Below are 26726 nucleotides of genomic sequence, written 5' to 3'. Positions count from 1 at the left end.
GCTGCCCCACACCTCTGCGAAGGCCCCACTTCCCAGCACCCCACAAGGTCTGGGCCGTAGAAAATGCTGGAGGAAGAGCAAGAGAGCAGGGAATGGATGAGTAGGTGGGTGGGTAGGTGGAGGACGCCAGAAACAGCTTGTCCTTTGCCAGCTACTGCCACCCAAAATGCCACTGAGGGAAGCAAGCTCTGCTCAGCGATGTCTCGCTGAAATGTCTTGCCTGATGTCAGACAGACACCCTCCCCCTGCCGTCCCTGAAACTATAATTCTCCCAGAGTAACTCATTTGTGAGTTGGAGGTTTGGGGCAATCAGCAGACCCTAGGGACTAATATTTCATCAGAATGTGTCTGGATTATCGGGCTCAGCCTGGGCCAGCCTGCACTTCGCAGAATCTCTAACCTGTATCCCCGTCTCTAACCTGTCCCCCTCCACCCCACTGGCCTTAGTCTTGCTAGGGAAAATGTTTCTCAGACCAAAGTCTGATAAATGCAGAAAGCTCAGTCAAAGCCTTGCACCTCTTGTCCGCACAGGCTGGCTCCTGCAGGCTGGTGCCAGGAGCTGCTGTGGAGACGTGGAAGTCAAAGGGTTAGCTGAACATCTAACCCTGCCAGGGCCTGGCCTTGGCCCAAGTGCATAAAGTTCTGCACTGAAAACCACTCCGAATGATCCTCCTGTCACCGTCCACTCCCACTCAGCCCAGTGACCAGCTTGGCTCTGACGCCGCACGTAATCTCCCTGGGGCCCTTACTTGTCACCTGTGCTTCCGCTTCATCGACAACCTGTGTGTGAGATGGATCTGGTTGTCCACAGCCTTCCTCAGGAAGAGCAGTTTTATCTGCATCTGCCAACTCACGTCTTTAGGGAACCCTATAGGACATTCTGGGGGCCTAGTGAGCTCGAGTAGAAAGGCTGAGGTGTGGGCACACTGGTGCCAACGGGTTTCTGCCTCCTGGTGCAGCTGCCCTGGGTGAGTGCAATCTTCAGGAAGCTGGGTGGCTGGGCCCTGTGGTGGCTTGAATCAGGTGTTCCCCATCAACCTGAATGTCAGGTCCCCAGTTGGTGGCAGTTTGGGGATTGGAGACCAGCTAGACAAGGCATGTTGTTGGGGGCTGGCCCCCTTGCCAGTGTTTGGCTCATTCTCCTGCTGCTGTGGCAGAGGTGGTGTCTGGCCTCTGTTCATGCCATCCTTTCCCTTGCCCTCACGGAGCTTTCTGTCAAGACTGGAAGCCAAAATTACCAACTTTCCTCCCATAGCTAATTTTGGTCGGGTGACTTGTGCCCACAATGCAAAAGTAACTGTGATAGCCCCACAAAGAAACAGCTGGGGAAAATTCTGGAAACCTCTAGGCACCATCAGGGCTCTCTGCATCAGAGTCACTCCCAGGCTCCCGTCCCAGCTCTTCCAGGGCCAGTAGTACCTCAGGATGATGTGGTACACAGCCACAACGCACAATGCCCAGACCCCGGAGACTCCCCTTGGGGACAATGAGCTTACCTTTGTTGAAGAAGTCGCAGTCATACGCTGAAAGACAGAACACAGAGACTCCCTGTGAGCCAACCCAGAGCCTGGAGCACATGGACAGAGCCACAGACCCCACATCCCAGCCTCCCCTGATTGCTAAGCTGGGCCTGGACCACCTCCCAGACTCCAAGATTCAGGGATGGACTTGGATTCAGATGTCTCAGGGGAGGAATCACAGTGTCCTTTCCTGTGCCCACAGCCTAAGGCTCAAGGCCCCAAGTAGCCTTCAGCAGTGAGCTGAAGGCATGAGTGAACGAAACGCTGGGGGGAACAATGTGTTCCGTGCAGCCAAAAGGGCAGGAGGAGAGCCACGGGGTAGAGACTGCGGTGCAGCTCAGTTGGCAGAGTGCTTGCCAAGCATCTATGAGGCCCCAGATTCAATCCCAGAACCACGCAGACCATATCTGCAATCTCAGCACTGGGGAGGAGGAAGCAGAAGGATCAGAAGTTCAAAGCCATCCTTGGCTACATAGGGAATTCGAGGCCAGCCCGGGGTGGAGATCTGTCTCAAACAATAGCAACAACATAAAACCAAGGAGTAAAAGCTCCTATTGGAGACGGTGCAAGAGAAGGGCGCTAACATAAGACGCGGCTTCATCCTAGCCTTCAGTGGAAGGGGACAAAGGGCTTCCAGGATCCCAGGATCCTCCAGGGCCCTCCGAGCAGCCTCCGTGGCTCTCCGGTGAGCATACAAGCGTGGCTCCCGTGTGCCCTCTAGCGGCACAATTCGGCACCACGGCTCTCCTAAGAATTGTTCAGCCTGCAAGTGGCAATCTGAAGGCAACTACAGCCAAGACCAAGTCCATAAGGAACCGGGGATAAAAGGTGAGGGAGGGTCTACTTATTTCACAGAGATAGTTTAAAGAGAACCACGACTCCACTTGACACTCCATGATCAACACATGTGATACTACCCTCTTGAAAGGGCACTAAGAGCCTGCCTGCCTCCCTTGCGGCTATGGCCAAGTTCTTGCTTTTCCTCATTTGTGGATTTGGAACTATAAAATCATAAGATGATAAAGTCTCTACTTTCAGATATGCTCCCAAGGAGGCCCAGAAAGTCATTAAAAGCCAGTTCCCTGGGGTCAGACCAGAGTTCAAATTCTCACCCTCTCTCTTTCTTCCTCTTCTGCCTTCCTCCAATTGTGCGTACTGAGGCAGGCTGCTTAACAACTCCAAATTTTAGTGCCCCTCTGTGATGGGACCTCTACCAGCAAGTTCCTGCAACCCCATGTGGCAAAGTGCTCGCCTCACATGTAACATGTGAGGAAGCTCAGAAATCTGTCATTAAGGCTGTGCAAGGTGCTAGGATAAAAATGGAATCTCTTCTGCCAAGCCCTAAGAGCAAAGACAAAACAATAATTAAGCCCAGGGAGGAGTAGGAACAAAAGGCTTTCTCAGGCTGAAGACATGCATGGCTTAGTGGTTGGGGTGCTTGCTTGCAAAGCCAAGGGACCTGGGTTCAATTCCCCAGGACCCACATAAGCCAGATGCACAGGTGACACATGGGCCTGCAGTGCATCTGCAGTGGCCAGAGGCCCTGGTGTGTCCATTTTCTTTCTCTCTCAGTTGCACACTCTCTCTAATAAGTAAATAAATGAATGAATTTTTTGTTTTTGTTTTTGTTTTTCAAGTTAGGGTCTCACTCTGGCTCAGGCCTAGAATTCACTCTGTAGTCTCAGGGTGGCCTGAAGCTCATGGCGATCCTCCTACCTTTGCCTCCCAAGTTCTGGGATTAAAGGCGTGCGCCACCACGCCCGGCTTGAAAATAATTTTTTTTAAAAAAGGCTTTCGCGGGCTGGAGAGATGGCTTAGCGGTTAAGCGCTTGCCTGTGAAGCCTATGGACCCCGGTTCGAGGCTCGGTTCCCCAGGTCCCACGTTAGCCAGATGCACAAGGGGGCGCACGCGTCTGGAGTTCGTTTGCAGAGGCTGGAAGCCCTGGCGCGCCTATTCTCTCTCTCTCTCCCTCTATCTGTCTTTCTCTCTGTGTCTGTTGCTCTCAAATAAATAAATAAAAAATTTTAAAACATTTTTAAAAAAAGGCTTTCGCATATGGATGCCTGGTACACAGATGATTCACGAGACTACCAGAACCACAACCTTGCACGAAAGTCCCCACACACTTTTGCAAGGATGGCACCACCCTTGTTATTGATCTGAGTACCCTTGGTTTTAAAACTCACAGCCAAAAACTATTGTTTTTATTTTGCATGTGCACATGTAGGTGGTGTGCATCTGTGTACATGTGTTTGCATGCGTGTGTGTGTACACACATATATAGAGGCCAGAGGTTGATGGCCAGTGTCTTCCTCAAGCACTCTCTACCTTATTTATTTAAACTTGGGCTCCCCTTATTTATTGAGTCTCTCACTAGAACCTAGACCTCATGCACTTAGCTAGTCCAGTTAGCTTGCCCTGGGAATCCTGTCTCCACCTCACCAGCACTGAAGTTATAGGTAGGCCACCATATCTTCCAGGCATTTACATAGGTGCTGAGGAATCTCCCTAGGGCTGGATTGCTTTTTAAATCTCTTATGTAGGGGCTGGAGTGATGGTTTAGTGGTTAAAGATGCTCGCTTGCAAAGCCTAGCATCCTGGGTTTGAATCCCTAGTACACATGTAAAGCCAGATGCTCAGAGTGACGCACGTCTCTAAGAGCTCATCTACAGAAGCAAGAAGCCCTGGGGCTCCCGTTCTCTCCCTCCCTGTCTCCACTTGCAAATAAATATATAAATAAATTTAAATAAAAGATCCTATGTACTCCAGTCTGGAGAGATGGCTCAGCAGATCAAGCACTCACTACTCAAGCTGGAGTCCAAGCTGGGCCCCAGGCCCTACATAAAATAACGGACTTCTGGAATCCCAGCCCTGACACCACCACTGAGGGCAAGACGGACGGCAGAGACCAGAGAGTGTCCAGGGAGCTCCAGGCAGGCCCGGCCAAGAGCAGCAGAGCGAGAACCCACAGGGAGAAAGACTGCCTCGAGGGAGGTGGACAGGAGAAAACCAGCCCAAAAGTTGTCCCCTGCCTCCCTCCACACACGACTGTCACACACACGCTTCCACACTCACACACAATCGTGCTCTCGCACACACACACACACGAACATGCATAAATCCACACAAACAAATCATAATAAATATCTTTTAAGAAAACTCTTAGGTAATCCTCCTCACTTTGCCTTTAAACACCTCCCCTTGCCTCAACTTCTGTGAATATATCTGCATTTCACTATGGCACACATATTCCCATGGCAACGTTTTGGTATTCCCCAAAACCTTATTCATCTCTGGAAAATCATCCCCTGTGTCTAATTTAGGTTGACAAGATAAATGTCAACTTTGATGCAGCATTTTGAATCTATCAGAATTAATATAAAAATATACAACAAACATAATATCGAAATTTGGAAATAAAGCCTGGTGCGGTGGCTCATTGCCTAAAATCGCAGCATTTGAGAGAGTGAGGTTGATTACCATGAGTTCAAGACTCACATGGGCTACAGAGTAAAGCCCAGGTCAGCCTGGGCTGCAGGGAGACTTAAAAAAAATTAATTTATTTATTTTAAAGAGGGAGAGAGAGTGAATAGGCAAGTCAGGGCCTCCAGCTACTGCAAATGAACTCCAGATGCATGCACCAGCTTGTGCATCTGGCTTACATGGGTACTGGGAATTAAACCCAGGTCCTTAGGCTTTACAGGTAAGCTCCTTAACCACTAAACCACTTCTCCAACCCAAAAATAGACTTAAATTGTTTCTTTAAATATTTGTTTGTTTGTTTGTTTAATTATTAGAAAGAAATGAGACAGAGGTAGGGGAAGAATGGGCACGCCAGGGCTTCTAGCTACTCCAGATGAACTCTAGATGCTTGTGGCACCATTTGCACCTGGCTTACGTGGGTGCTGGGAAATTAAACCTGGGTCCTTAGGCTTTGCAGGCAAGCACCTTAACCACCAGGCCATCTCTCTAGCCCTAGAATTTTTTTTTAAAAATAGACACCAGCTCAGCCACAATGTTCTTCTGAACCATCATGAGCCTCAGACTAAAGTAAAAATCAATAATGTTGACCATTTGATATTTTGTTCACCAAGGACCTTTTAAGAAATATTTTTAAAAATTTATTTGCAAGGAGAGAGAGAAAGAGAGAGAGAGAGAGAGAGAGAGAGACAGAATGGGTATGCCATGGCCTCTAACCGCTACAAACAAACTCCAGATGAACGTAACACCTTGTGAATACAACTTTACATGGGGTACTGAGGAGTTGAACCTGAATCCTTAGATTTTGCAGGCAAGTGCCTTAACCACTGAGCCATCTCTACAGCCCTGCCAAGGACATTTTTGCAGCAACTTTTACTCATTTGTTTATTCACATGATCGCTTGTTTATGCCTCAGAGCTTGTGGAGGTCAGAAGACAACCTCAGAGTGTCAGTCTGCTCCTTTCGAGTCAGGGTCTGTTGTTCTGCACTGCACAGGCCAGGCTAGCTGGCTCACAAACTTCTGGATTCTGCTGGCTCAGCCTCCCATTGCTTTAGGCACGTCAGGATTACATGGGTGCTGTGGAATCATCCTTGGGTTCTCAGGTTGCAAGCAAGTACCTTTAACTACTGAGCCATCTCCCCAGCCCAACTTTTACATTTAAAAATGCATTAACACATCATTTTGCTTGATCCCTGAATTTTCTGCGTCCCCTTCAATCTGCCACTCCAGGTGAGTGTCTCATACATCTACCCTAGTCCTGATTCCTGAATGAGAGACAGCGACAGGCAACAAGCAGGCCTGCTCAGCGCGGCCTGTCCTAAACTAAACGTCAGTCGTCAGGGCGGTGCAGGGAAAGAGCGGCTGCACAAGGCGGGCGCTGCTGCTGAAGGGCCTCAGGGGGAATTGGCAGAAGAAGAGGAGGCCAGGGGCGGATGATCCCCTCTTTCTTTCTGGGCTCCTCTTGCCTGGAGAGCCTGGCACTCAGGGCATGCCAGCACCCCGCCCTGTGTCCGTGAACGGGCGGCAGCAAGCCCACAGTGGCAGAGCCAGCACTTCCGGGCTTCACACCACTTCGCCTGTGTCTGTGCGCGGGAGCTGGCTTCGTCCTCGGCTACAGAGAAGGGAGTGTGGCCAGGCCACGGGCTCAGCACGCCCGGGGTCTGCACCCGGACTGTCTTTCTTTTCCTGAATCCTCACAATCGCACCCCAAAGCAAGGTGTGCTTCCACTAGGAAAATCCACCATGGAATACTAGAACTGATGGTCAAGAATTAATCAGTTTGACCTTCTGTTTATCTTAGCTCATCTTTCACTTATTTGTGCCTGGTTTATATGATTTTGTAACCTGTTTTGATGTCTGTGCACATGCACACATGTGTGTGTCAGTCAGTCTTGTCAACCTGATGACATGTAGAATCACCATGGAAACAAATTGCTGGGTGTGTGAGGGGTTTTCTAGATTAGGTTAATTGTGGTTGGAAGGGCCGCCCTAACTGTGCAGAACATTGCATGGGCTGAGGTCTGGGACTAAGCAAAAAGGAGGGAGCTGGCTGAGCATGAGTGCTTTTCTGTGTCCTGACCGTGGATGTGACGTGGCCAGCCACATCACGCTGCCGCCGCCACACCTTCCCTGCTGGGATGGGCTGCATAACTTTGAGCTATAAGCTAAAACAAGCCTTTCCTTCCTTATTTTTTCAGGAATTTTGTTATAGCAACAATATACAATGTTGTTGTACCTAGTACAATATATTTAGATGCACATCTTTATGCATGCATGTGTGTGCTCAAAACCTTTATTTATTTATTTTTTTTTTTTTTTATCAACCCAGGTTGATCTGGAATTGTAGTCCCAGGCTGGCCTCAAACTCATTGCAATCCTCCTACCTCAGCTTCCAAGTGCTGGGATCAAAGCCATGCGTGGTCATGCCCAGCTTCAAGACATTTTTATTTGATAGAAGCTCCCACCAGCACTTTCAGGCCACCATCGCCCTGAGCAAAGTGGTCTTGTGTCGCTTCGGACATCTGCACACTCAGCTGACACAGGGCCCACATATTATTCATTGCCCTGTTTGAGCCTCTCAGTAAACCTCTTGCGGCAGGTCTGTTCCTACTTTTCAAGCAAGAAAACAACCTCAGGGAAACCAGGTGGCTTGTCTGAGGTCACACAACACGTAAAAACCACTCTGGGCCTGGAGCCCAGGGCATGGAACGCCTTTAAGAAAAGCAGTTTGGGGCTGCAGAGACAGCTTCGATGGATAAGGTGTTTGCCTGGGAAGCCTCAGGACCCACGTTAGATTCTTCAGATCCCACATAAGCCAGGCACACAAGGTGACACAAGCACGCAAGGTCACACATACGCACAAGGTGGTGCACACGTCTGGAGTTCAATTACAGTGGCTGGAGGCCCTGGTGTGCCAATTCTCTCTCTCAGTCTCTCATATTTAAACAGAGGGAGAGCACGCATAGGTTTGCACCAGCCTCTCTGGAGATGATCTCCAGCCCTCTCACTACCCTCCGAGCCTTGATCGTGGTATTTCATTCACCTCCCTTCCTAGGCCACAGACTCGCCAGCTGTAACATGGGCATATAGAGCCCTACTTCCAAGGGTGGGTGAAAGAACTGTAAATAATGTTTACAAAGGGGCCAGCGCCGGATGCATAGTGAATGCCCAGTAAATACCAGTACCCCACCAAGGCTCCTCAGATAATGGGTATGGCACACTCACGGCAGAGGCGGGGCGTCCGCCAGTCAACGGCCACCCCATGCTGGCAGCACTGATGGGCATAGGCGGACACACTGGCACAGAAGCACTCACAGTCACCACCCTGGCTGCACCCGCAGGTGTCTGTCAGGCAGTTTGAGTAAAACCAAGTGACATCAACCTGCGGGAGGTCAGAAGTCAGAGGTTAGAGGATGGATTCTGGATGTCAGACCTGTAGCTTTTCCAGTAAGGGTCACCAGCTCGGCAGGAGGATGGCCACAGGCTAGGGCGAGCTGTCTGTATGGGGTAAGGGATGCGGGAAGGAGGCAGCCAGCTCCGACAGAAATGGGACTCTGCGGCTCAGGCGGACACCCACTTCGAGAAGCAGACTCACTTCTCCTGAGCCCAGCCAATTGAATCCAGGAGCCGGGGGACCGCTGAAGAGCAGATGGAGGGTCTGAGCTGCCCAGCCAGGCCAGAGACACCAAGGACAGGCGGCAGTAGCCTTTGAGGCCCTGGAGGTGCCACGGGGAAATGAACCCCACATGCCTATCTCCATGGAGGGCAGAGTAGGCAAGAGGCAGGGCTAGAGGAGGGGTCAGCTCCCTCCACAGCACAGCTTCTGGACAGGGAAGAGACGGGCCTAGCTGGACCTGGGAGGCCACAGAAACTGCTGGCTGGCTCTCCCTGGTCATCGGGGAACACAGGACAGACTCGTCTGGGCAGGCTGGAGGGCGGAGAGTGTGGCAGAGACGAGATGGATCTCCCCTCTGGACCGAGCTGTCTCTTCTAAAGGAGTCTGAACAGAAGGGATCCTAGCAAAGTGGGAGAAGCCCAGGAGGGGCCATAGTGGATCCACTCACCACAGGGTGGCAGGTCTCAAACACCTCGCTGAGCAAGATGCCACACTCCTTCCTGGCAAACGGCTCTCGGAGAGGATTCAGGACACAAGTGTCCCGAGGGTCGAGGGTGTCTGGACACTGAGACAGTTAAAGACAGGGTTGAGCCTGTGGCACTGGGCTACAGATCCCCCCCCCCCACACACACACCCAAATGCCTGTCACTGGGGACACAGAGAGACCTTGAGGGGGGCCTCCTGCTATTCTCATCCTTATATAGTCCCCTCCCCTGGACAGTGGGAGGGGCCTCCAACTAGCTTCCAATTCACATAACCTGGCGAAAGTAACAGGAAGCACGTGGCTAAGTGTCTGTGATCACATGGTTGTGGAGTCAAGATCGAATGAGGCTGGAGCGCCCCTTTCTGGCTACGAGGCAGCGAGCTGGCCTGCTGGCACCTCCATATGACAGGAAGGACAGCCTCTAGGAGCTGAGAGTGCTCTGGGCAATGGCTACCCAAAAGCTGAAGCTCTCAGGCTGTCAAGTGCCAAGCGTGGACTGCCCCCTACAGCCCCTGGCAGGAAGCCCCAGCTTTGTTTCGGAGTGTAGCCTCTGGGCGAGAGCTGGGCCCGGTCTGTCATCTTCATGACAGCCCGCGGAACACCGAGCAGAGGACCCAGCCGTGTACCCTGATCCCTGACCCATGGACTTGATGTAGGACGTGGGATGCTTTGTGGCACCAAGTTGAAAACTTCTGCGTCGCAGTGATGTCTAACAAACGGATGCCCCCAGGCCAACCGAGCCTCCTCCCTCAGTCCTGCATTTTCACTGAGACCCAGGGCATGCCTATGGGTATTAGCAATAGGCAAATATGGCCCTTAGGGTACCGAACAACAAAGTCAGTCACACACTCAGCTTTTCTAAGATGGGGGTGGGCTAAGGATCACTTCTCTGAAGCTATGGAAGTAGCCATATGCCACTTCAGCTCCAGGCCATGCCCTCCCCCATCACACAGGCCCATCTTCTACCACCCAGCAGGGAACTAAGGTTGCCCAGTCCAGACAAGGCAGATATGTAGCACTCATTGATGCTCTCCATTGCCATGCCCAAGGCAGACATAAATAATCAATCACAGTCCTTCCAGTGGATCCTGATCCAGGTCTTAGGTATTTCTCAGTGAAGCTTGGGGGCGGCCTCTTCGGATGAATCCGAGTTGTCACTTGAAACGAATCTACTCGCCTTCCCTCTTCTGGCCCAGCCCTCACTTCACAAAAGATGGGACTTGTTCAAGGTCACCCAGAAAGCCCAACGACGATACAAGGCAAGGAGCCAGGTCTCCTGCTCTCAGTTTAGTGCTGCTTCCCCCACAGCTCACAGCTTGGCAGCCTCGGGACAGGCACCCCCAAAACTCAGAGATACCCATCATTTATGCCTTTGCTACAGTCCCCCTTCTGAGAGACCTTGTCCCTCTACAGTCATGTATCTAAACATGGACAGGCCCAGTGCTCCCCTCCATGAAGCTTTCTCTGAGAATTGCCTCAGTCCACCCACACTCCGTCCTCTGAGCCCAGCTACTGCTGGGCACTGGTGGGGGTGGCAGAGAGGGCGGGGCACCACTGGACAGAGACTGCGTGCAGGCTTCAGCAAGCCTCGCCTTCGCCACTAGGTGGCGTCTCTCCCAGAACAGCAACTTCGCTCTTTCCAAACCCTCTTCCTGGTCCTTGGGCTTGACCAAGGGCAGGTGGCCTGCTGGCCTGGTGGGCAGAATCTAGGACTGGCCTAACAAAGCCGAGAGCATTCCCAAGAGCAGCCTCAGCCCAGTGTCCCTCTTCTTCGACCTGAGGCCTAGTGGCTGAGCGGCAAGCGCCAGCCTGGGAGGCTTTACCTCGACCACGGCCCAACTGCTGCCAAACTCCTGGGGGTTAGTTAATTCCAGGTTCTCGGGGGTCCGCAGCTCATTGATGGTTTTTAGGTCGAAGTTCCCACAGAGGCCCGCCAGCTGACCCTGGAAGGAGAGAGGGTACCGTGCCAGCGGCTGGTATGCCAGGGCGGGCTGTGTGCAGCACCGGGAGCTGAAGAGTCGGCCACAGACCCAGGAGCAACGGCGAGGGCCAGTTTGAAGAGGGCTGGGAGAAGGTTGGATAAAGGCCCCCAATCGGTGTAGATGGCGGCAGAGGGAACAGAGGCATGCTGCCGCTGGCTCCTCAGAGAGGAGGGCTCAGGGCTGCAGAGATGGCTCCGTGGTTACAAGTGCGTCCTGCACAGCGTGGGGGGCTGGGATGGCCTGAGCTGGAATATCCAGAACGCGTGTAAATAGCGGGTATGGCTATATCTCTATAACCCCAGTCCTCGGGGAGATCAAAGACAGGAGAATCTATCGGGCTTGTGAATGGCAAACTCTGGGGTCAATAAGAGACCCCATTGGTAAAACAAAACAAAACAAAACAAAACAAAACAAAACAGGTGGGTGAGTGGCAGAGGAGATTACCGGATGATCTCTGCTGCCACAGGTAAGCCCATGGGGCACCACATCACTACATGCGTGTGTGCTCACGACACACACACCTCACCACACATACTACTGCTGCTGCATGCAAAAAAATAAAGTGAAAAAAAAATCTTCTAAAAGAACGGGGGTGGGACTGCTCAACCCAGGACACCAGCACTTGGCTGAGCCCCAGCACCGCCAGAGGTGGGGATGTTGCACGTGTGCACATGCCTACCTGCCACTGAGGTCCAGCCTGCACATGCACCGTGGTCCTCTGGTCCCACAGGAGGGTGATGTGTTCCCGAGGGAAATGCACCAGCGTGAAGAACCCTGCTCGCCAGATGTGGACCTCCTGCTTCTCATCCAGGAAGCTCTGGGGACTCTAGGGTGACAGGGCTGGTCAGTCCCGAGGTCCACCCCCATCAGCAGGGCCTGGGTGCAAATCACCAACCAACCCTGGGACCTCCCCAAAATTCCTGCCTTCCTGTGCCCTGACTCGGACCTCTGCTCCTCTCCCTGAGCAAGTGACGCAGCCTGAGCTCCAGCCCCCGTGACAGTCCACGCCCGAGCCCTCCCCTAGCCCAGACCCCCAACACTGTCTACAAGACCTCCACCAGCACAGGGTCTTACAGGATCCCCTGACTCATCGTCAAAGATGATGAGCGAGTTGCCAACGTTGATGGAAATCAATTTCCTGCAGCTGATGCCAGAGCTGTAGCAATTCACGTTTTCCACGATCACAGAGAAGGTGAATTCTGACGTGCTCTGAAGAGAGGCAGAGAGAGGCGGATCTGATCAGGGGGAGGACAGCGGAGGGCCGATGGACGCGGCACGGCGAGCTCGTTCCTGCTGCACTAGCCTCTGTGGCTTGGACAGCTTGACTTCGACTCTCTGAAACTCAGCTCCATTTTCTGGGTGACTAGGGCGGTGTTTAGCACGTGGTGACTCTCCAGATCCCTCCAGAAGGCTAATGAATGCATGGATTGATACAACAGGGGTGACTTGTATCAACAAGGATATAGGGAGGGAACACTGTCTTAACACACTCTTGGTATCAGCCTTTTGCTGTGGGTAGCTTGCCAGCATGGAATACCATTTCAAGTGCATACACATTTTATACAGTTATTCCGCTTCTAAGAATCTAGGCATACATCCACACAAGTCTCTGTTATGGTGTTTAAAAATTGGAAATAGCTGAGTGTGGTGGTGCACGCCCTTAGTCCCAGCACTTGGGAGGCAGAGGTAGGAGAATCATGGTGAATTCAAGGTCACCTTGACACTACATAGTGAATTCCAGGTCATCCTGGGCCTAGAGTGAGACCCTACCTCAAAAACCAAAAAATAAAATAAAATAAACAATAACAGTTGGAAATAACATAGATAGTGGGAAATGATGTTCTATAGTACATTCTTTCTGCAGAATGTGCTATCCAGCACTAAAAAGAAAAAAGTGGGCTGGAGAGATGGCTTAGCAGTTAAGTGCTTGCCTGTGAAGCCTAAGGACCCCGGTTCAAGGTTCAATTCCCCAGGACCCACATTATCCAGATGCACAAGGGGGTGCATGAGTCTGGAGTTCGTTTGCAGTGGATGGAAGCCCTGGTGTGCTCATTCTCTCTCTCTACCTGCCTCTTTCTATCTGTCACTCTCAAATAAATAAATAAAATGAATATACATACATACATACATATATATATATATATATATATATATATATATAAACAGAGAGAGAGAGAGAGAGAGAAGCAGGCCCTGACAACATGTGGGAATACCCAAAGTATACCTGTAAACGAGAAAAGCAAATTTCAGAGTCGTAGTCATATAAACTAAACAATGTGTGTCTGAGAATGAGCATGTGTGTTTTTCTGTGTCTCATGGAAAATGGTTGGTGTGGTTCACCCCTGCTATTTAGAATGGCTACTTAGAGGAGAATGAAAACAGAAGACATGAAAGAGGATTTATTTTTAATATATTCTCTTAAATTTTAGTGAAAAGCATATCACATTTAAAACTTTTTGTAACCAAGCCTGTAATCTTAGGCTCAAAGCCTATTTGGGCTACATGGAAAGACAATGTCTCACAATGAATGAATCAATTAATTTTAAAAATGAAATAGGGAGCTAGGCATGGTGGCACACACCTTTAATCCCAGCACTCGGGAGGCAGAGGTAAGAGAATTGTCATGAGTTTGAGGTCACCCTGAGTGAATTCCAGGTCAGCCTGGGCTAATGCGAGACCTTACTTTAAAAATCAAAAAAAAAAAAAGAAGAAGAAGAAGAAGTAGAAATAGAGGGCTGGAGAGATTTCTTAGAGGTTAAGGTGCTTGCCTGTGAAGCCTAAAGACCACGGTTCAGTTCCCCAGTACCCACGTAAGCCAGATGCACAAGGTGGCGCATGTATCTAGAGTTTGTTTGCGGGGGCTAGAGGCTCTAACATACCCATTCTTTCTGCCCCCCCCACTTCCTCCCTCTCTCTATCTGCCTGTTTCTCTCTCAAATAAATAAATATGTTATTTTAAAAATGAAATGGGGTATCATGGTACATATATTCCTATATTCTAAATACTCAGGTGGCTGAAGTAGAAAGATCACTTGAGCCCAAGTTTGAATCCAGCCTGGTCAATATAGCAAGACCCTGTCTCAAAATAAATAAAAATTAAATAAAACATGACAAGGTCCACCATATTTATCTTGTGGAATTACTGAAATTATGTGAAAGAGCTCAGTCCAAGGCCTGTCTCACCGGTGAAAATTTGCTGAAAGTTTTGTTGTGCCCAGCATATGCAAGCCCTGGGCTCAAGCCCCAGCCTCACAGACATGAATAAATTGGGTTGTGCCATTGCTGCCATTGCTGATACCGTCATACACGCAGACGGGCAGGTCTTGGGTCTGCCCCGCCCCGCCCCTTGTGGGCACCCGCCCTCTGCTGTGCCTTCTCCTCACTGCGCCATCACCACTGCTCTTCCTCGGGGTGAAACAGAGACTGCTTGACATGTGACCCCTGCAGCATGCCTCCTTTCCAGGTTTTGGTTCAAATCCAACCCCAGCTCTGCTGCTGACAAGCTCTGTGACCTCGAGCAAACTCCCCTAAGCCCAAGGGGCCACATCTGAAACATGGGGTTCACTAATAACCCAAAGATTGCTGTGAAAATTAAGTGAAAGCACCCACAAAAATGGTTAGTCAAGAGCTATGACGATGAAAGCTCAAAAGGCATGAGTTCTTCCTCCCAGACAGAAACTGCTGCTCTGGGCGAGGCTGCAACGTGAGTGCGGAGGGACCGGAGCTCTCGGCAGCCTCGACGAGTCCGCAACTCCCTGCCCGTCTCCGGCAGCCACACATCCTTAGCAACCTCGCTCGCCCAGGGTGCCTCAGACTGCAGTCCAGAGAGTCACCCCGCCTCACAGGACCTCAGCCTCAGCAGGGCAGACAGACCCAGGAACTCACCTTGACCAGGTGCACTTTGCAGGCCCCCACAAAATCAAATGAGAGCCCATCAAACGTGCGGTAGTGTCGGTCGCCATAGGCAGTGCAGGTGGAGGCGCAGGGGTGCAGGGTGCACTGGAAGGAGCCCCGCTGGCACACACTGAAACACACAGACATGCACTGCTCAGGGGCACCCCCACCCCACCCCATGCCCGAGTGCCCCTGACAGCCTTCGCCTGATGGATGTATGCTGTGTGCCCCTGGGAAGGAGTCAGCAAGCGTCAGCACCCTTCCACAGAGCCGGGGCCTGGATTGCCTTCGGCTTAACGCAGGAGACATGGGGGTGGGCGGGAGAGGCTAAAGACACAGTGCCAAGTAGTGGCAGAGTCGAGACTTAACCCAGATCTCTTTTCATCCATCCGTCCATCCATCCGTCCATCCAACAGATATTAGGTGCTTGTCATACCCCAGGCATTCTTCCAAGAGTTGGAGAAACATGAGTGAGCAAAATGGAGGGAAAAACTCTCTGCCTTTGTATTCTTGGGAGGAAAGATGTATACTAAGAAATAAACTTGAGAGCTGGGGAGATGGCTTAGCAGTTAATGTGCTTGCCTGCAAAGCCAAAGGACCTAGGTTTGATTCTCCAGGACTCACATAAGCCAGATGCACAAGGTGGCGCATGCATTTGGAGTTCATTTGCAGCGGCTGGAGGCCCTGGCATGACCATTCTCTCTGTTTCTCTGTCTCTCTCTCTCTGCTTCTCTCACTCAAATATGTAAATAAAAGTATTTAAAAAGTAAACAAACTTGAATGCTCACAAGTCCAAGTGAGTAGTATGATGTGTGAAGGGAACTAGGAAGTGTGGAATGAGTTACAATTTTAAGTAGGGTCATCAGAAGACACATGAGCCTATACTTCAAGGTAAGAGAGGTGACCACACCGAGAGCTGGAAGAGGAGCATTCTGGAAAGAGGGCAGACTCTACAAGAGCCCTGGGGAATGAGGGAGGGAGTGGAAGAGGAATGCAGAGGGTGAGGGGAGCTGGGCGATAGGGGTTCAGTGAGGTCATGTGGGGACAGTATTTTTCTAGAAATGAGAGAGGAAGTCGGTGGAGGACTGACGTGGGGATCAGACAGTGTGATTTTTGTTCTTCTCTGACTGCTGCAATGAATCTAAGCTGAAGAGGGCGTGGGGGAACAGAGAGGCCCCAGTCAGGACATCTCACACTTCAGCTCGCCTGCACAGAGCTCCGTGCCCTGACGTTGTACCTAGGTTCTTCTTGAGTCACTCGACTAGGGTTCTGGCTCCACAGACAGGCGCTGGAGCTTGGGCTTGCCTATGACCCGACTGCCGGCATGGGAAGAAGTGTCATGCCCCTCCTTTGGGCCAAAGAACAGTTCCAACCCTGCATGAGACGGGAACTGGGGCCTGGCCAGCTCTTACTGGCTGGATGTCTGTCGAAAATGACTTCTCTGGAAACCTCCTCTAGGATCCTGGCCCCACTGTCAGGGCTTTCTGTCACATGAGACCACCCCTGGATGGTTCTCAGTACCAGGACGGGGTCCGAGCTTGCTCTCCAACATCAGGCCACAGTCAGTCCTCAGCTCTCCTGCGGCGCTGTCGCCACCAGGAAGCTCAGCGTCCGTCCATCAGCGACCGTGCTGCCTGGCTGAGCACAGGCGCTAAGCAGCACACACCCGTGTACGCGCATCAACAGTCCTGAACCGTGCACATATGGGGTCACGCGTGCACTCACCTTCATGTACAAATAGGTCTATATTCATTAACAAAATACAAATACGCGTTTTCATACATATGTTCAATCATGTAAATGCAAGTATGTATATTTAGGGGACACACATTCACACACTTTGCACAAACATGCCCGCACATACCTACAGATGTTCACATGCACAAACTATATAAACACACCGAGGCACACACAAATTCCTAACTGCACACATTCCTGATCATATTCAGATTTATGAACGCCTGCCTTTTCATACACACTTATGTATGCTTTAAGCCTAAATATTTTTGATTTGTACCCACTCTTCCATGTTATATAAGCATGCAAGCACACTGTCAGGATTATACATATGCAAGTATCTATATTCACAGATATGTCTGAACAAACTCACTTTCATGTAAACAGTCACAAAACACTCCAAAATGTTACTTTACATGCACATACTGTATATGCATGCAAACCCCTACAAAACAATAAAACCTTCATGCAATGTGAACACGGTTAAAGGAGGATGCTGGACTGTCCTCATGCCCTCCCCAGTGAAAGGCGGTCCTCTCAGGGCCCTTACTTACCAAGTGTGGCAGGGAGACATGACCTGGTCCCCAGGGAAATACTCCTTCCCCTTCCAGGCGCACGGACACTCCTCTGGTGGGAAGCACGCGTCCCCGCGTCTGAGCAGGCTGTCGGGACACAGCAAACGAATGGTCAGGAAGCACACTTTCCCCATCTGCCGTGTGGAGAACGGGCACCCCACAGATGGCCTGGGTGGCTCTCGGTGTTCACGCCCGAGGAGAATGACCACGTGCCCACTGCCCATATGCCCACAGACCCCAAAGCCAGAGTGCTACCACCTTCTAGCCTGGTTTCCATGAATCCTGAACCACACCCAGGCGGGAACCATGGACATCTCAAGAACTGTATTGAGGTTCTCAGACCGTAACTCTAGACTCTGTCCAGGTATCACCATAGTAGTCTGGGGCAGGGATAAGGATACAAACTTCGGCAAAAAGAAATTTTCAACTGGAATCCAGAATCTGCCTAGGCTCCTTAGCTTTCTTATCTTATTTTTCAAATGGTTATAAGTACATGGTTTGAAAGCAAAGAGAAAGAGTACAGGGGTCACGCTGGAAATTTTCTCTATTAGTCTCCTCCCCACTGTGTGTGTGAACGCACACTCAGAGGAACTTTCTGGACCACAGAGCAGGATGAAAGACGTGAAGCAAAGCCCAGTGTCCTTGAGGAGAGGAGACAGGAACTCCAAGCTTCCAAAGTGGCGGGAGTATATGAGTCAGGATAGAAAATAGGAGTTTGCTCGGAGAAGGAACTCCAGGGTTCTAGGTAGCGGTCACCCAGCAATGCTTAGTTGTATGTGGAGAGAGGTGAGGTGACCAGGGGGCCCTGAGGTGGCCTGTGGGCCCATGTGGTCCAGGAATGGTGCTGGTGAGCATAGTGCCCGGGGCATCGCCGACAGCCCCAGCAAGATGGTCCAGGATGGGGCCCCGCCTGCCCTTCTCTGCCCATTAAGACCACCATGCCCCCCCCCTTGGTGAGTCCCTGGGGAACATGCATAGGCTTCTCACAGGGCATTCCCTACAGCCTCAGTGGATCATGGATAGAGCAAAGCCCGGAGGCCTGGTTCCCCAGGCTCCAGTCCTTCCCTGTGTCTGCACATGGTCACGTGCTGGGCAGTGAGCGGAAGCCGGCTCTCCCTGACCTCAGACTGAGGCAGGCTTGTGCACAGAGGATCTTTCTGTAAGACGCTACTGTGACAGACACTCCTCACAAGGCCTGGGGCCCAAGTGGCCTCAGGTGGTCAGACGAGACACTTGGACAGTTTCTCCTGCAGGTGACCTGGCTCAGGAAGGCGCAGGTGTGCACCCCGTGCTGTGTCCAGACTGCTGCTGCTCGGGGTAAAGGGCAGTGCTTGCAGGAAGGAGTCATGGTTGGAGTCTGGCTCCTTGGGCAGAACACTTCCTCCACCCTGGCCCTGACCTCAGCTTCTTCTGCAAAATGAGAGGAGACACCTTCTCCTCTTTTCTCTCTCTCATGCTCGGAGATTGACAAGGTGACATTGGCGAAGTTCCAACTGGCTGTCCCCTACCCTGCCCATCCAAAACCCTAACCCTCATCTTACTCTCTTTAGCTGCTGTGCCAGGACCAGCGCTCCCTGGTGACCATAGCATGGGCTGAAGGGTGCACCCCTGTGCTCCTAAGGCATGGGATTGGAGTGGCATCCAGGGCTAAGAGTGAGGCACTGTCCCCTGTATACAGAGCATGTGGGAGCCTCACCCACAAAACTCAGCTCCCATAGCTCTCCAGTGTCTTTCTTTTCTTTTCTTTTTTACTTTTTCTTTTTCTTTTTTTTTTCTTCTTTTTTTGGTTTTTGGAGGTAGGGTCTCACTCTAGTTCAGGCTGACCTGGAATTTACTATGTAGTCACAGGCTGGCCTCGAACTCACAGTGATCCTCTTGCCTCTGCTACCCGAGTGCAGGGATTAAAGCGTGCGCCACCACGCCCGGCTTTTAAGAAAAAGTTATTTATTTATTTATTTATTTATTTATTTGAGAGAGAGAGAATAGGCACACCAGGGCCTCCAGCCACTGTAAACAAACTCCAGATAACATATGCCATCTTGTGTATCTCTGGCTTATGTGGGTACTGGGGAATCGATCCTGGATCCTTGGGCTTTGCAGGCAAGCACCTTAACTCTTTCTTTCTTTTAGGAGTGTGCACAGACACTAACCCACAGGGAAGGAGGCTAAGAGTTGGAACATGGCTTTCATTTTGCCTGGTCTTCCACTGGGTCTGTTGGGCACAGCAGACACCTGCCTCACTGCTTCCACTTTGGAACCAACTTTAAGCCACCTGTTGGACATTCTCATTCCCATTTTACAGATGAAACACTGAGCCACTTCGAAGCGTGTCACCTGGTTAGTAAGAAACAGCACTGGGCAGGCTCCGTCCCAGGCTGGTCTCTCAATGCCTGCAGTTTCCCAAGCTCCCCACTGGCATTCCAGGCACCCTGGCCAGCACTTCCCCCACCAGACCACACGATGTTGTCCCTCCCCCAACTCCTTTGGAGCTACTGGCTCTTCTAGCTTTCAGACAGACCCGGCCATGGCAATGCGAATCCGTACCCCTGGGGACAGGCGCATCCCGACAGGCAGGGGCCATGGGCTGGCACGCTCAGGTTCAGCAGCTGCTGCTCACACGTCCTCTCCCTGCTGAGTTCAGGGTCTGGGTGAAGGTCACTGCAATTCACGAAGACCTGTCCCACTGGACAGGTGGCAGCTGGAAGGAGAAAGCCTGGGGTGGACCAGTGCTGCGAGAGTCATCTGGTCAACCCAGGGCCTGCTGCTGACAGGGGTCAGGAGAGACAGGCTGTTTGGGGCGCTGTGTGGGTCCCTACATCACATTGACAACCCACCCTCTCTGCCCACCTCCAAGCATCCTGCAAGTTGACTACCACTGTCCCATTACTACCCAGGCTGTCATCCCACCTCTGTGACCCCCATGTCAAGCACTGGGCTGGTCAGAGCCACTTTTAGGAGGCACTTGAAGCTGAGACCAAGGAAACCCAGGGTACAAGGGCGGTTAAGCAACTGGTGTCCTCGGGAAGCCAAGATGGGGTTCAGAGATGCTGCCCTCCAAGCTGGAGCCTTTGCCAAGAGGCAGGACCACAAGAGCTCAGGGAAGGGCAAGCCAGGTGGGTTCACCCCATCCTGCCTCTAAATTCCTACTCTTCTCTTCCCACCTGCCTTCTGCGGAAGGCCTCTGCCCAGCCCCTCTCACCTGGGGCTCTGCTGTCACAGCTCATGATTCCATCTTTGCAGTGGCTGCAGATAGACAGGGATATGAGGATCAGCCAAACCCGGTCATGCACGACCTGCCCAGCCCCCATCATTGTCCTGGGTCCCAGCAGACTTCAGGCAGACATTCCCACCCACTATTCCCGTCCTCCGCGCAGAGCAGGAGGGTGAGTGTCGCGTCTCAGAAAGCCCGGCTCATTGTCCTCTCATAGAAGTTGCCACCCAGAACTCTCACCAGTGGCCCAGGGAGGGGATGTTGCTGTCTCCAGGGGGATAGCTCACTCCTTGGAAGTGACAGGAACACTGGTTCCTACAAAAACCAGGAAGAGGGGAAGAGGCTGGTCCCGGACAGGGGCAGGGACTGCCGAGGCTGTGAGGGAGGCCCTTGGGACTCCACAGGCTGGTCTGTCTGCTGGGGAAGGCGGCTGGTGTGGCCTGCCAGAGCTAAGGAGAGGCCTAGAGCTGCCTCCTCACCTCCCAAGTTCCTGACAACAATGAGGTAAAGTGGGAGCATGAGAGGTCCAGTTCAGCTCCCAGGGCCAGAGACCTGGAGTCCCTGGTCCCCCACCTGACCCAGAGGCCACATGGCCCACTTACCTGGGGACACAGAGGTCAGCTTGTGTGTCCAGATACGTGTTCGGTGGGCAGGTGCATCCCTCCACACACTCATCTCTGCTGAAGTTGCCATGATCATCATTCGCACAGGCCTCAGGGCTTGCCAGGTCCTGGCATGTTTGTCCACACAGGGCCACACAGGGACTGTACTCCTTGGTGGCCTCACACGACAGTGCTGCAGGGGGAGGGGACGACTCTTTGTATCTCTCATCCCTGCCACCTGTGGGGTGGGACTGTCATCTTGATGAGAAGAATGGAGAACCGGAGAACTGAAGGCATTTGCTCAAGGCCACAGCTCAGGTTTGAACCTAGCTCTGGATCCAGAGTCCCACTGTCTCTCACTACACTGAAATGACAATACAACATATTTTTTCAAATAGGAGCCATTCACCACGATTATCTGGAAAACCTCTAGCATTTCTGTGGTTGTTAATCTCTGGTTGTCAACTTGACAGGATTTAGAATCAGCATGGGAACAATCTTTGGTCATGTCTGAGGGATTTTCTAGATTAGTTGAGGTGGAAGGATCCACCTAAATTATGAGTGGCATTGTCCCATAGGGCTGGGTTCCTGAACTGCATAAAAAGGAGAGAGCAGACTAGAGAGATGCTTAGCAGTTAAGGCATTTGTCTGAGAAGCCTAAGGACCCATGTTCAACTCTCCAGATCCCAAGTAAGCAAACAAAGGTGAGGCAAGCACAAGGTCACACATGGCCACTAGGCGGCACAAGCGTCTGGAGTGCCATTTCAGTGACTGAGGCCCTGGCACGCCAATTCTCTCTCTCTCTTTCTCTCTTTCTCGCTCTCTCATAAAAAAGAAGAGTGCTCACTTCAACAGCAAATACACTAAAATTGAACAAAATAGAGATTTAAAAAAAGAAGAAAGCTTTGTATACATGCAGTGTCCATCACTCTGCTCTGTTCCCTCACTATTGGATGGAATGTGAGCAGTTCTTGCTGCCATACTCTCCCAGCCATGGCAGATGGAAACTGGGCTATAAGCTGAAATAGACCATTCCTCCTTTAAATAGATATTTGTCAGGTAGTTTTGTCTCAGCCATGAGAAAATAACTAATACGATTTCTTTTCCCTCATAACCATTGCTCTTAAACAGTGATGTTGCGGGAGGAGAGGAGGTTGCCCCTCCTTGGCCCAGGCCCACCCCATCACCCCATGGACACGTGGACACTCCTACACCTGCACCCTCACTTCCATGGCTGAGGTACGCACACAGCGAGGTCATCTCCACTTCCCCCAGAAGCATCTCTGGACTTTTGTCCCTCTCCTCACGGCCATGATCCTACTCCCCAGGACCTTCCTCCAGTCCAGGGCCAGCAGCTCCGTGGAGACGGCCATGCTTAGCCGTTCTCTACCCAGGCTGCTGCTCGAAGCCACACGCAGGAGGCTTCTCAAATGTGTAACATCTGGACTGCACAAGGGGTTGTTTGCATTGATGCTGGACATGGCTAGGGTGTTTGCATTCTCTTTAAAGGTTTCCAGTGTTCAAATGCACAGTCAGGGTTAGGAACCACCTGTTCTGTCCAGATACTCTTGCAGAAACCGATTCTGAGAGCGACCGGCCCTTGCACAGGGACACACAGCAAGTCACTTGTTTGGAGCAGAACTCAGGGGTCCTGACTTGTGGCAGAATGCTTCTTGCAGTTAATCTAAACTAAAAGCTCACAGAGAGTCAGGCCCAGACTGGGGCTGAGAGCAGAGAGGACTAAGACGTGGGGAGCGGGGTGGGGAAGTCCTGCCCACTAAGTGCTCTGAGCTCTGAGGGCACGCACTCTGCTGGGGTGAGCCGGGGGATCTGACCAGCGGTGGCAGCGGCGGAGGTGAGAAGTGGGTGATTTTGGACCTGGCCAAACTGGCAGGTCTCAGAGCTGGATTGAATTGTGGTAAGAGAAGTGATCCACAGTAGCATGTCCCCAGTGTCAAGCTTAGGTGACAAGGGGACAGAGATTCCTGGCAGGCTGTGAGAAGCAGGGTTGGGCTGGAGGAGACGATGGGACATATCAGTAGAAAGTCTAGGGCTGGAGAGATGGCTTAGCGGTTAAGCGCTTGCCTGTGAAGCCTAAGGACCCCGGTTCGAGGCTTGGTTCCCCAGGTCCCACGTTAGCCAGATGCACAAGGGGGCGCATGCGTCTGGAGTTCGTTTGCAGAGGCTGGAAGCCCTGGCACGCCCATTCTCTCTCTCTCCCTCTATCTGTCTTTCTGTGTCTGTCGCTCTCAAATAAATAAATAAATAATTTAAAAAAAAAAAAGAAAGTCTAGGGTAGGGGCAGAGTGTGCAGTACAGGCTGCCCTCAAATGGGTGCCCAGAAGTAAGGTACTCACCACAGGCTGGCAGGTGGGCACGGAAGTCAACCAGGAGACCATGGCGCTGGCACAAGCGGGCATAGTGGGCCAGCGTGGCACACAGGCAGGGCTGCCCACAGCGGCAGGCATCCCGACGACATTGCTCGAAGTAGGGCATGGGGCTCAGGTACACGGTGCAGGGCGCAAAGAGCTCCCCCGTGAGCACGCTGCAGTGCTGCAGAGCATAGGAGGCTGCGGGGAGATGGGCTGGTGGGCACGGGCTGGCATAGGAGGCTGGGGGAGACAGGCAGGTGGGCATGGGCTGGCATAGGAGGCTGCGGGGAGACGGGCTGGTGGGCACGGGCTGGCATAGGAAGCTGCAGGGAGACAGGCAGGTGGGCACAGACTGGCATAGGAGGCTAGGGGAGACGGGCTGGTGGGCACGGGCTGGCATAGGAGGCTGGGAGGAGATGGGCTGGTGGGCACGGGCTGGCATAGGAGGCTGCAGGGAGATGGGCTGGTGGGCACAGGCTGGCATAGGAGGCTGAGGGAGACGGGCAGGAGGGCACGGGCTGGCATAGGAGGCTGCGGGGAGACAGGCTGGTGGGCACAGGCTGGCATAGGAGGTTGGGGGAGATGGGCAGGAGGGCACGGGCTGGCATAGGAGGCTGCGGGGAGACGGGCAGGTGGGCACGGGCTGGCATAGGAGGCTGCAGGGAGACGGGCTAGTGGGCACGGGCTGGCATAGGAGGCTGTGGGGAGACAGGCAGGTGGGCACAGGCTGGCATAGGAGGCTGCGGGGAGACGGGCAGGTGGGCATGGGCTGGAATAGGAGGCTGCAGGGAGACAGGCTGGTGGGCACGGGCTGGCATAGGAGGCTGCGGGGAGACAGGCAGGTGGGCACGGGCTGGCATAGGAGGCTGCGGGGAGACGGGCAGGTGGGCATGGGCTGGCATAGGAGGCTGGGAGGAGACGGGCAGGTGGGCACGGGCTGGCATAGGAGGCTGGGAGGAGACGGGCTGGTGGGCACGGGCTGGCATAGGAGGCTGGGGGGAGACGGGCTGGTGGGCACGGGCTGGCATAGGAGGCTGCAGGGAGATGGGCTGGTGGGCATGGGCTGGCATAGGAGGCTGGGAGGAGACGGGCTGGTGGGCATGGGCTGGCATAGGAGGCTGGGGGAGACAGGCTAGTGGGCACGGTCCAGCTGCCTGATGTCCCAGCACTCAGCCTCCCCCGCACCTCACCCCCACAGTTCAGGGAATGTGTACATGGCAATCTGTACATGCATGTTTGTGTATGTGTGTGCATGCACACACGTGTGCATAAGCTCATGTGTGTGCATGGCTATTTGTGTACACAGTAGACACAGTCAGGTACTCTTGAGCACACTGGCTGAGTGCGTGTGCATGTAGAAGTCTGAGTGTGAACAAATGCCATGGGCCAGTATGCAAGTGGCTGCACGTGTCTGCACAAACACGCATGCAATGATTCTCCGTTGGACCAGGCATGAATCCCTCTTGTGGAGGGAAACACAGGAGTAAACACTTCTGACAAATCTCCCTGCCTTCATGGCACTTGCATTCTGCTCAGAGAGACATTCAACAGACAATTTCGATGAGTCAGGTGACGAGTCTAAGGGGTGACTAGTCCTGGAGGAAGGAAGAGGGTGGTGTGGGGGGCAGGCAAGGCAATTGCTACTTTGATTCAGATGTGAGGGAGGCCTCCATGAGAAAGCAATGTTTGAGCAAACATTTGAAGAAGAGCTCAGGCAAATTTCTTCCTCAGGGCAAAGGCGGGGGAGGAGGGCAGGCCTGGCGTGGCGGAAAATCAGCGGGGAGGCTGCTGCGGCCAGAGCAGAGCAAGACAAGGGCTGGGCAGGGAGCGGAGGGGCTGGCACGATGCCGCTGAGGACAATGGCTTGGCCTTGAGACGGGGCACTGACGCAAAGGTGGATGTAGGTGACAGTGTTGGAGCATGATGCTGCCCTCTGCCTTGCCCTCACCTTGCCCGTGCCCTCGGCAGCCTCCCCCTCGCCCACCACTCCTGTGAGCGCCGCTGAGGTCCCACCTCACCCCTCTCAAAGCAGTGCCACCCTCACCCCCCTTCCCCACGGCTGCCCACTGCCCTCCGTCTCACCTGCTTGCAGGTGCACATCACAGGGGTCCAGGGGGGTGCCAGGGAGCAGCGGGACACATGCAGACAGCGTTTTCCAAGAATTGCCAAACAGTAGTGGGGTGCTCTCTGGCACACCCACGGGGGACCTGCAGCCATGGCAAAGAGTCACACATTAGCCCACGTGGACTCGGGGATCCACAGAGCACTGGCCCGGGTCAGCAGCCACTTGCTCACACCCGTACATGTGGTCACAGACTAGGCCTGAGCACACTGACAGGCACTTGTTACACGCACAGGCCGATCCAGACCACGTGCCTACACCCCTGTCCCCACACAGAACCAGTACAGGCCAGGCCAGCAAAACGTTAGAGTGATCCACACAGTCACGTCCAAACACATGGAGTTAATGACGTGCACACACGAACATACACACACATCTCAACACATGCAGTTATTGACGTGCATACACACACACAAACACACACACACACACACACACCACATTTCACAAGACCCAGAGATTAAAAATCAGTGCGCTTAGCCTGTGCGCTTGCATCATCTGTCAGTAGCTCTTCACGGCAGAAGAACAAACAGGACAATCATAATAGTGCCAGATCTCCTCTCCTTCTCCACTGCCCCTTCCTGAAAACGCCCTGGCTCTCCCTTTAGCTCTCCAGGTAGGCACGGTATAGGTCATGCAAGGAACAGCGAGGAGAGCAAGATGGAGCAGGCATCCTGCCAAGACATGACCACTGTTCAGAAATCACCAAAACCCAGCCTGAGTGTTGACGTGGCAGGAAACTGTACCCTGCACGCAGACCGGGTTCTGCCTGGGGCTTGCCGTGCCCACATCGCTGCTCCAGAGTAGTGAGCATGCTCATTTTACACAGAGCAACAATCTCACCAGGAAATTGCATTTAGGAGGGTGGCGTGCCACCCAGACACTAACTAAGCCAGGGTCTACCTCCACCATTCTGCCCAGCTGCTCCAGCACCAGCTCTACCAGGCAGGACAGTAGAAAGCTACATTTGTGAATGTGTGTATGTTGTGAAACCCTCAGCTTCTTGGTTTTCTATTTTAGTTTTTGTTTTTTGAGGTAGGGTCTCATTCTAGCCCAGGCTGACCTGGAATTCACTATTTAATCATCTCAGGGTGGCCTGGAACTCATGGCAATGGTCTCCAGCCACTGC

At 52.6% G+C, this 26726-nt stretch overlaps 1 protein-coding gene across 1 annotated transcript in view; it reads right to left on the bottom strand.

Annotated features, from left to right (window-relative positions):
• Otog (otogelin) overlaps positions 1-26726 on the bottom strand; it is an 81699-nt gene that overhangs the window by 32052 nt on the left and 22921 nt on the right. The window contains exons 18-31 of the mRNA XM_045146332.1: positions 25558-25682; positions 23461-23673; positions 21104-21296; positions 20742-20816; positions 20490-20533; positions 19835-19988; positions 17270-17377; positions 14970-15108; positions 12159-12293; positions 11764-11910; positions 10926-11045; positions 9067-9183; positions 8228-8384; positions 1497-1523 (exon numbers count right to left, since the gene is read on the bottom strand). Of these exons, the coding sequence (XP_045002267.1) occupies positions 1497-1523; positions 8228-8384; positions 9067-9183; positions 10926-11045; positions 11764-11910; positions 12159-12293; positions 14970-15108; positions 17270-17377; positions 19835-19988; positions 20490-20533; positions 20742-20816; positions 21104-21296; positions 23461-23673; positions 25558-25682 (1754 nt within the window). The remainder of the gene's footprint in view (positions 1-1496; positions 1524-8227; positions 8385-9066; positions 9184-10925; positions 11046-11763; positions 11911-12158; positions 12294-14969; positions 15109-17269; positions 17378-19834; positions 19989-20489; positions 20534-20741; positions 20817-21103; positions 21297-23460; positions 23674-25557; positions 25683-26726) is intronic.

The sequence above is a fragment of the Jaculus jaculus genome, chromosome 3, assembly GCF_020740685.1.
Source record: "Jaculus jaculus isolate mJacJac1 chromosome 3, mJacJac1.mat.Y.cur, whole genome shotgun sequence".
Lineage (NCBI taxonomy): Eukaryota > Metazoa > Chordata > Mammalia > Rodentia > Dipodidae > Jaculus > Jaculus jaculus.
Note: the sequence above shows the minus strand (reverse complement) of the source record. Positions and strands in the feature narration are given on the sequence as shown.